The sequence below is a fragment of the Haplochromis burtoni genome, unplaced genomic scaffold (assembly GCF_018398535.1).
Source record: "Haplochromis burtoni strain Fernald_Lab_line unplaced genomic scaffold, NCSU_Asbu1 Contig_299, whole genome shotgun sequence".
NCBI classification, from domain to species: domain Eukaryota; kingdom Metazoa; phylum Chordata; class Actinopteri; order Cichliformes; family Cichlidae; genus Haplochromis; species Haplochromis burtoni.
The window spans coordinates 439,857-449,788 of NW_024582660.1; the positions used below are offsets into that span (position 1 = coordinate 439,857).

The window sequence follows — 9,932 nt, forward strand, 5'->3', positions numbered from 1 at the left end:
ACGATTGCAGATTGTAATAAAACTGACTTGACTACCTCTGGAAACTTGTCTGTAACATGATCAAAAGAATGGAGACATTGGACTATGCTACAAACCGTTTGTAGCACATTTATTTACATTAAGGCCACAACAGTACTGTGGTGGTAGAGTGGCATCAGAAACAAAAGCAACAGTTTCTTTACAACAGTATGCCACAGGTGACAAACTCTGTGAAAGTCAATGACGAAGCAGGCGTAGAAAGCTAATCACACACCATGTTGTATGCCTGCAGTAGGTGACCTAATTGGAGACCTCGACTTGGAGTTGTACAAAAAGCAAAATAGGTAGACTAAAGTCACAATTATTGCTTACTTGTTGCAATAAATGTGACGACGTTAAGCTAAACTTCAGCTATGATCCATTAAAGTAAACTTACAAGATAATCTGGAAACCCATAACTTCCATGTTAAACCAGTTTCTAAAGTGCTGTTGTAGAAATGAGTGACAACTGAAGTTAACCACTCCAATTAGTTTCTGTAATAGTTCTGTAACATTGATAGGAAGAGCAAAAATGAATAGTAACTGTTTAAATTTTATTTAAACACTATGGGTTTTTCAGTGGTGTTTGTTTCATGAGCGTAGTTTAGAGCTGAAAGTCCCATAACTTAATCTGCAGCTGCCTGTAGTCACTTCTGTACTCTAGGAAATGCCAGCCCATCTGTGAACAGTACAGTTTTCCAACACTTGAGACAACTGATGGTAGGACACTTAATTAAGATATCTTCCACAGATGGGTCATTCATTGGAGAGTGAAGGAAGTTTCAGTTCTGATATCTCTGAGTCTGGTGTGCTGCTGCCGCTCCGATCGCTGTATGTGTCCCTGTGTGGCACAGAAGCAGTCTCAATTAGTATGCATACCTTTAGAAAATGAGTAAACTGAGACATACTCTATTTACCGTGGAGATAGACGGCAGCCTTTCTGTAAGTAGCTCTGCAGCTTCCCAGCAGCAGCAAGCAACAAACCAAGGTAGGGGGGTGATGGCTTGATGGGGCGTGAAGTGAACTCGGGATGGTACTGCACACCAACAAAATATGGGTGATCTGGAAGTGGAGAAAACAATTTTAAACAGAGTCTGTTGAAGGTTTCACAGAAAAGGTTGATATATTAAAACTGAAAATAATTCTGTTTGCTTTTCTGTACCATCAAGTTCAATGACCTCCATCCTCTCTCCTTCCACATCCTGACCTACGAACCGGAAGCCCTTCTCATCAAAGTGGCTCTTAAGCTCAGGGTTGACCTGTTCACAAAAACAAGGTATACATTTGGATCACAGGTTGAGCAGGTGACCAAGATTAAATGCGGCGCTTTGGGTTCAACCCCGGATTGGCCCTTTGCTTATACGTCTCTGTCCCCCACTAACTCTCTATCCAATTTCCTGTTTCTGCACTGAACACTTAATGATGATGAAATATTAGTTCAGCATTACCTCAAATCGATGTCTGTGCCTTTCATCCACATACTCTGCATCTCCATAGAGCTTTCCTGGAATACAGAAGAGCTGTAAGCACAGAGCAACAGTTCATCACCGGCTGGTCCAGGTTGAACTAAAAGCTTTTCTTACGCAGTGTGCTGTTGGTGGTTTGGAAAATGGTCCGTCTTTTCCCAAGCCTCATGGTGCCACCCATCTGTCCGGGGTTGTGTTCTGGCATATCAATCACCTGCAAAGATTAAAATGAAAGGATGGATTTTAATATACAGTTATAGTGCATGCAGGAGTCAGGTTGTTTGTGCAATGCATAAAACTTACCACAGGATGCTTTGTTTCCGGGTCAAATTCAGTCGAGTTGGCATCTAAGTATGAAACGGAACAATATGCCATTAGTTATTTTAATCAACAGTCAGCCACCAGTGCCCACCTTTTATGAGTAGGAGATGCATTTCAAGCTGAAAACTTACTATGCTTTGAAGAAAGCTCCCATTCCCACACCTCTCTCAAATAACTATGCTGTAACAAACACGTTTTGACAGACTATCTTCTGTATTTTCAAGGTTCAATGTTAGCATTACGGCTGCTGCAAAGTTGACAAGAAGGCGGACACTGGCTGGAACCAGTGTTTATGGCGTGAGTTTATTAATTTATTGAAGTTAGAAGTAACGTTTTTGAAGATCAGAAGGCTAGGTTTAAGTATTATAGGAACCGCCTTTACAAAACTAAATGTACAAGAACTGAACTGATGCACAGCGGGAACAGACATCTGAACCTTTGCTAGTTAAGCTGCTAAAGAAACAAGTACTTGTTTTTTTCCCCCCAAATACATTTCCAGGCACAACTGGTGCTGCAATTTCCCACAAAAATAGTATGACATAAGAAAAAAAAAATTTGCCCAATTCCAGGCGAACCTTAACAATTGAGATCGAGGGTATTGCAGGAAAATCGGGACTTTTGACTGAAAAACGAAGTAGGCAATGTGGTTCTTTTTTATTCCTCCACACACAAGGACACACAATCAGATTATAATGGTCCTCTTTGGATCTACCTATACGTACCCACAAACAATCTCAATGATGAAACTTAGCATAGATATAGATCCTATGTTCATTACCTATCCATCCAAAATTATTGTATACATGGAACAATATACACTTTTCATCTATGAAATTTCAATCATTTATTAATTACCTACATCACTCAGCATTCACATTAAAAGGTAATGCTGCTTTGTTTCTTCTTCTTTACTGTGAAGATAATATCAAAAACATTACCTGTCCAGCCGAGCACGTTCCTGGCAAACTCGCATACAGCCAGCTGCATTCCAAGACACACACCTGCAGAAATATGAACACCAGTCAAGTAGTGTTTCTGATGCTGCTACTTACTGACATTAAATATGGAGTAAGATAATAAAACATGTAATGTGATCCACAGAAACTCTTGTACCGAGGAAGGGTTTTTTCTGTTTCCTGGCCCAGTTGATGGCATGAATCTTTCCTTCAGTTCCCCTCACACCAAAACCTCCAGGAACCAGGATGCCACTGAGGACAGTGGAAACATTGTCATGTTGATAAAAGTCCCATTTTAATATTCAGGTTAGATTATCTAGTGAGACAGGACATTGTGCTCCTACAGGGCACTCACTCAGAGCTGCAGAGTTTTTGCCACGCCTCGTGGTATTTCACTGGGTCCTCCTGCAGAGTGCTTGGCTCCAAATTAGCAGAGTCTATATACTGAGAAGAAGAGATGTTCACAGCTTACATGATTGGTCTAAAGGCACAAGTCAAGTTGTTTAAAACAACCCCCCCCCCTCCCAAAAACAAACAAACAACCAAACAAAAACCCCAAACTAAAATCAACTATTTAATCACTAATCATAACTATCAACACTTTCCCCTACTCTAGAGCCGTAATACCTTTAAACTTCAGGGTACTGCAAAGACTGTCATAGCCATGGAATACAATGAGGAAGCACTAAATCTAGGAGGAGCTGGCTTCACTTTGAACCATGTCTAGATCATTTGAGACTAAAGACTATGATTCTGTGTACATACCTTAACCTCCAACTTGTGGCTGATGGCGAGTGCAGAGTGTTCGAGAGCCTTTATAACAGAAGCATAGGAGTCTGAGAACTTTGTGTACTTCCCCACCAGTGCGATAGAGCAGTGCTCTAGCAGTCTGTCTGACCTGTGAGGAAAAATATGGGCATCCATTTATTTCTCAGTCTTCTCTGGAGGACAATGACTTCTCATGGGAAAGGTTCAACCCACAAAGGTGCTCACTCACCTGTCAGACATCTCCTTCCATTTAGTCAGCATCTTCCTTGGTCTGGTCTCTATTGGCATATTCAGTCTCCTGCTCAAGTAGCTCACCACACCCTGATCTTCCAGCAGTAATGGCACTCTGTAGATAGATGACACATCGTGCACACAGATGACCTGGAAGAAGACAGGTAATCCATTTTAGATGTTTATGGAGAGAGCTTTATGGCTTAATCGAGCCTGACAGGTGCTTCACCTACCTGCTGAGGCTCCACGTGGCAGAACATTGAGATCTTTTCCTTGACAGAGTTCTCCAGCGCAGTTGTACAGCGGCACATGATCTGCCAGTGAAAAGCAAACAATCAGAAAAACCTTTAAAGATCCAATTCCAAGTTTGTCCAAATTTGAACTTCGCCACATGTAGCACACATGAGGCTGGGTTCAAGTAAGAAAATATGTGTCCTCTTGCATGACTTCTCTTTTTAAATTTATAGAAATCTGTGTGAGCACCTTTCTTCATCTTACAGTCCTGATTATGTGCAAGCTGGCAATGGCCTCCATCTCCATTCTGACTAAATTTCTCTTTTTTTGTACTGTGACTTGTAGGCAAAGAGGCTTTAATTTTTTCCTTGATTTAATGTTTCAGCAGGATCATGTCCATTCTGTTTCAGAAAAGCTTCCCAGGAAGTTAAAACCATCATATCATCAATGCAGAGTACCAGCATGAACGCATCACCCCACTATACCAGTGATCTAATAGTCTTGCTTTATCCTTTAAAGGGGTCATGTTTTAGTGCAAATACATCATGTACAAATACAAAACTGCTTGCAATATTATCAGAATGCTAGCACTCCAATTACTAATCACAGTTAAGGGTCCGTGGTTGGTTGATGGTGACTGTACAAAGAGTTTGCACAATTTTTCCATACAGCGGTAATAAATGGTTAATCCAATTTTCATTTGAAGAAGCAGATTGGAGCAGCATTTAAAGTTCAGGCACCTGAAATGTGTCAAATATGCAAAAAACAAAACCCCCCCTAGATAATCAGGAAAGAGGGCAAATACTTTCATGGCACTCCAATCCCTGGTTGCCTATAGTGAAATTATGAATTAAGAGTCAAAGAATGTTTTGCACATAAAACATCTGGGTTTCAACATATAAAACATGCCACTCACAAATCCATTTTAATTCAGAAATGTAATTTAAATGCAAATGAGGCATCAAACATGTTTATGTAATAGCAACTCACTCACCAGATCAGGAGACAAGCCTAGGCCTCTCAGCTCTCTCACACTGTTCTGTGTTGGTTTGGTCTTTTGCTCTCCTGTTGCGCTGGGCTGGACACAACCATGCAAACAACAAACCGGTACATAATGAGACAGTCTACAACAATCACCTTCTAAAAGCTAGTTTCATTTCTTAGAAGTATCTAAGCAACACCTCATTAAAGCAGAACAAAAATCTGGGCACAACTTTCAGTATTTTTCTTACTAAATACTCACCTTTTTTGAACAGGGCTGAATAAGAGTGCATATTTGCATTAAAGCCACATTCAGGTATGCAGCAGTTTCACATGTTTGTTAAATGTAAGGTGAGATATAAAAGTATGGCTGTCTTACCTGTGGTATCAAACTGACATGAATGTTACAGAAATTCTCCCTCTTCACTTTAAACTGGAACTGCCTGAAGGCCTCGATGAATGGCATGCTCTCTATGTCTCCGACAGTCCCTCCCAGCTACAAACACACAAACACTGGCAGTGACCATCAAGGTGGGGGGGGGGGATTACACAATATTAAAGCTAGACACTAATGACATTTAATCAAAATGCAGGGAATCTCTGGTGATCAATGACAGTTATTCAGCCCTTAACAGCCTATTGATATTACGCTTTATGGCATACCACACTCCTGAAAATGTACCAAGTGAGACACTATAAGAGAGCAGATTATCCTACCACACTCATGAGTTTTCCCTCCTGCAGACCGATGGTGTGGACTATAATTGGCTTTCAATACTGTATAGTAAGGGTGGTTTTTTTTATGCTCACAGTGTGCCCCCTGACGCATATGTCGTGCACCTCTCGATTTTTGAAACCTGGCACATTTGGCTGGAGCTGTCGTAGCTGGGCTGAAGACACGAATGTATTATCATGTCAGTTTTTACTGCCATTTTAATTACATTCCAGCACAGAAGCTCAGAGATATACGGAGGGAGATTTTGTAACTATTTGAAAAACCCCCCCAACCACCTGAGCAAGTCGCATTCCCACAATCCATCCCTTTGTATAACCAAACAGTTATGTAAACAAACACCAAGCAACATAAGGTCTGATTGATGCGTCACAGCTACTATTTTCTCTTCTTGGACGTTCTGTAGCAGACAAGGTCTTCCCAGCTGTTTTAGGTCTTCCCTAAAATACACTGGATGTTGTTGTGGTGGTTTTATACTCAGAAGTAGGGCTGAGCTATATCATACCGTTCACGGTAATACCGGTGTGATTTTGGGCAACAATAGGAAAATGAAATATCGCGATAGAAGATGGGTAAAATGCGCATGCGCAGTGCCTTTGTTTACATACGCACGCAGAATGAGAAGAGTGAAAGCGGATCGTTGAATGAAACGGATGAACCAGAATTGGTTTGTAAAAATGCTGCAGCTTCAGTGGTGTGGAACTGGTTTAGCTTTCACGTGCAAACGTGAAAGACCAACACCACTTTGTGTTGGTCTTTCACGTGGAATTCCAATAAAATTGATTCATGTTTATGGCTGTAATGTGACAAAATGTGAGAAAGTTCAAGGGGGCCGAATACTGTTGCAAGCCACTGTATTTCACGGGTTATCCTACCTGGCTAGCTAGCATTACCCACCACGCCATTCTAACGTGTAATTATGCAAATGTAATAATACATGTTATTGAAAAGAAACCTGTTTTTAGGATTAAGAAATCAAATCAGCATAGAAAAAAAATGCTTTTTTCATATAATCATACTTCATTCGAGCAGCCAGCCTACCTCAATTACACACACTTGAGGTTCTATATCGTCATCATCAACTGGCACTTGTGCCTGTTTCATAACCCATTCCTGGATTGCATCTGTGATGTGTGGCACCACTGGAAAAGAGCAAAGCATAAAATGCGTGTTCGGTTAATGACTCATCTTTGACATTACCATCCTTCTCTAAATGACCTGACCGTTGCATACCCTGCACAGTCTTGCCCAAGTAGTCTCCCCTCCTCTCCTTGTTGATGACTGACTGGTAGATCTTGCCCGTGGTTAGGTTGTTGTCTCTTGTCAGCCGGATGTCGAGGAAGCGTTCATAATTCCCCAGATCCAAATCAACCTCACCCCCATCATCCAGCACAAATACTTCACCTGGACAGAGTGAGGGGTAAACAATTAGATGACAAGCCTGCACATGTTCATTTATACTGAATATCTCTGCTGACGTACCGTGCTCATAGGGCGAAAAAGTGCCTGCATCTATGTTGATGTAAGGGTCAATCTTAATTGCAGTCACATGCAGGCCACATGACTTGAGGATCGTGCCCACACTGCTTGCAATGATGCCTTTGCCGATACCTGAGATGACTCCTCCAGTTACTAGGATGTACTTCATCATTGTTGCTCTGATACCTGGAGGTAAATGAGTGATTAGAAAGCAACAGAAACCACTAATAACTAGTCAGACATTTAAAATAGTCATTTTCAGAAGCTTACCCGCAGTAACTTATTGGCCCACATTAAATGTGAATTAATAATTCTTTGTTTGTGATAACATATTTGTTCAGTTGTAGTTGCTGTTCACTTTTCTCCAGGCACTTTGGTCTTATTGATGCATTCACTGACCATTGTTCCTCTTAAGACCTTATCAAAGTAAAGGTCCCTAGATAGGCTATTATCATATCATGCGATAAGATGAAATACCAGAATTGCCAGACAAAAACAAAGATAAGATATGATTATAACAATGTAGCGTATTAGCATATATTGGCTTCAACCTCTAGTTGCGGTTAGCCATTACTTTTGAGCATGAGTGACTACAATCTTGTTTCCCTTAAACAGTTATCATGTGACCAAGCCAAATTCTACTTTGTTCAGTCTATGACCAAAAACAAAAAAAATCATTGAGTGTCTTCGCTTGTGTGCGTGCGTCTGTGTGGCTTCTTTGTAGAATAACTTTAGCATATCAAATAAAGTGAAGCAAATTGCTACCTTCATCCTAGGGCTGTGTTGTATCATATTGTCTGCGATGACACCAGTACAAATTTTTATGCTATACAACAATGTTGTATTGAAAAATTATTGGTATAGCAAAATCATCAATCACACATAAAGTGCAACCAGGCAGCAAAGTCTGGGATGCTAGTAGCTGGTGTATTATAATTGTAACCCCATTGTAAACAAATGACTCCACTGGGAGTCGCTGAAGCACTTGTTACTTTACATACCACATGCAGAGCAAAATGGATGGAAATAACTGATGTCACTTCCATATTGCAAGTTAATAGCAAAATCCTTTTTGTTTTCATCCTCAACTTGAGTCTTAATACAGTGGGATATATAATCTAATGGTACCATTTTAATGTTTTTGATGTAAAAGACCAGTTGTGTGTCTGTGTTCTAATAATTTAGTGGATATAAAAGGTTTCGTCTTTTTAGGTAAACTTTAACCATGTGGGACATGTGGCTGGTCAAAACAAGATACATTGCTAAAAATAAGAACTTTTTAAAAACATTTTCTTCATTTTCATAGCAGACTCAACTTGATTGTGTATTAAAATAATACTGGAATGAAGGAAAGGCCAACTTGCTAAAGAATGAAGTAGTTAAAAGCTTTGGAATTTGGTGAACCTCGAGTTAGAAAGTTTTGCGGCCATTATCATACTGCCTATTGAGCTGCGTTACATTGCAATATACGTATGATGTGCAAATGTTTAACAGGAAAGCTAAATATGAACAAATCAGTATTCAGCAAAGAAAAACTCAGTAAAGTTAACAGACCAGACCACGTATGTCCTCCTCCTTGTACAAAAAAATGGACCCCACACTAATTTTGTTGTTTTCAGGTAAATAGAACTTAAGTAAAAATAAAAGTAACGTTACATAGGCTCGAAGGTCGACAACTAAATGTGTTTCAAAGTATGTCTAAAAACATACTGTGTCGTATTACAACCCTGAAAAACTTCGGGTTTTTTTTATACATGAAGCATGGCTCTTAGGGAGCACGAGCAGACCGCGCGGCACAGTTGCAAATTGAAGAAAACCAGCCGGTACAACTAGCTTTTAGCTAATGGTCAACATCGTTACAGGAGTTATTTTCAGCTACAGCAGACCAAGGCGGTCGTTAGTATCTAAAATAGACAAAGGAGATGCTTAAGATTTGCTAAACAAGGTACCAATTTCGTTAGTTTCTTTAACTACAAAGGGTGGCTAATGTTCCATTTCTATCAAGCCTGCCAAATTGTTACGATACCCAACAAGGCTTTCAAAATAAAAGCGAAGTTGGGTATTTAAAAACGCGCACATAACAATTTATATTCTCAAATTTCTAAACGTTGCCATCCAAGTCTAAACTAAGCCCTATGTTTCTTGTTACGAGAATGTGAGTCGTAATATAACCAATCATTTCTACAATAATATTAAGAAGAAATTCCGAGTAGAATTTTATTTTGTTTTATTCTTACCGGAAGCGAGACGTATTCGTTTACCTTGACATAATTTTCTACCTAGCCAACCACAACCTCTGTATCTCTATCAGATTTCAACTCACCGAAATATTCCGCAACCAAAGACTCCTCTGTAAAAGGATCGTCAGCGACGCAAACAGTTAGCAGGACCTTTCGAAATTTCGAATTTTGGTACTGTGATTCCCTAAAATCCTATCTATCCACAAACTAGCCCCACACGTGTATGAAGCACGACTGAGGGCTGTTCTACGTCATTCAACACACTTACGACAACGATATGTTACCTTCAGGTACGCCTCGGAAACTAGTGCGGCCTTCGGGGGAGTTTTTGTTTTCCACGAGGTTGACCAAATAAAAGCCTGTATGCATCCCTGTATGCAGTTCAGCACAGAGGAATCTGACTAGCTGACAAAAGACAAACACCTATTATCATAGAAAAATGCTGATACTTAAATAAAAAAGAAAAATAAACAGAAAACCTACCTGATGCAAATTAATTAATAAA

The 9,932-nt window shown here is 40.0% G+C and overlaps 1 protein-coding gene across 1 annotated transcript; it reads right to left on the reverse strand.

Moving 5' to 3' along the window:
* Positions 1-92: 92 nt before the first annotated feature.
* ctps1a (CTP synthase 1a) lies at positions 93-9,712 on the reverse strand. Its single transcript, XM_005940997.3, has 18 exons — positions 9,511-9,712; positions 7,191-7,373; positions 6,942-7,112; positions 6,750-6,850; positions 5,355-5,471; positions 4,989-5,072; positions 3,994-4,074; positions 3,759-3,910; positions 3,527-3,659; positions 3,117-3,205; positions 2,919-3,013; positions 2,744-2,806; positions 1,788-1,831; positions 1,602-1,698; positions 1,467-1,522; positions 1,181-1,277; positions 936-1,080; positions 93-859 (listed from the first exon to the last, which is right to left on the reverse strand). The coding sequence occupies exons 2-18, from the start codon at positions 7,357-7,359 to the stop codon at positions 775-777; spliced, it is 1,779 nt and encodes a 592-aa protein (XP_005941059.1). The 5' UTR covers positions 7,360-7,373; positions 9,511-9,712; the 3' UTR covers positions 93-774.
* Between the last annotated feature and the right edge of the window lie 220 nt (positions 9,713-9,932).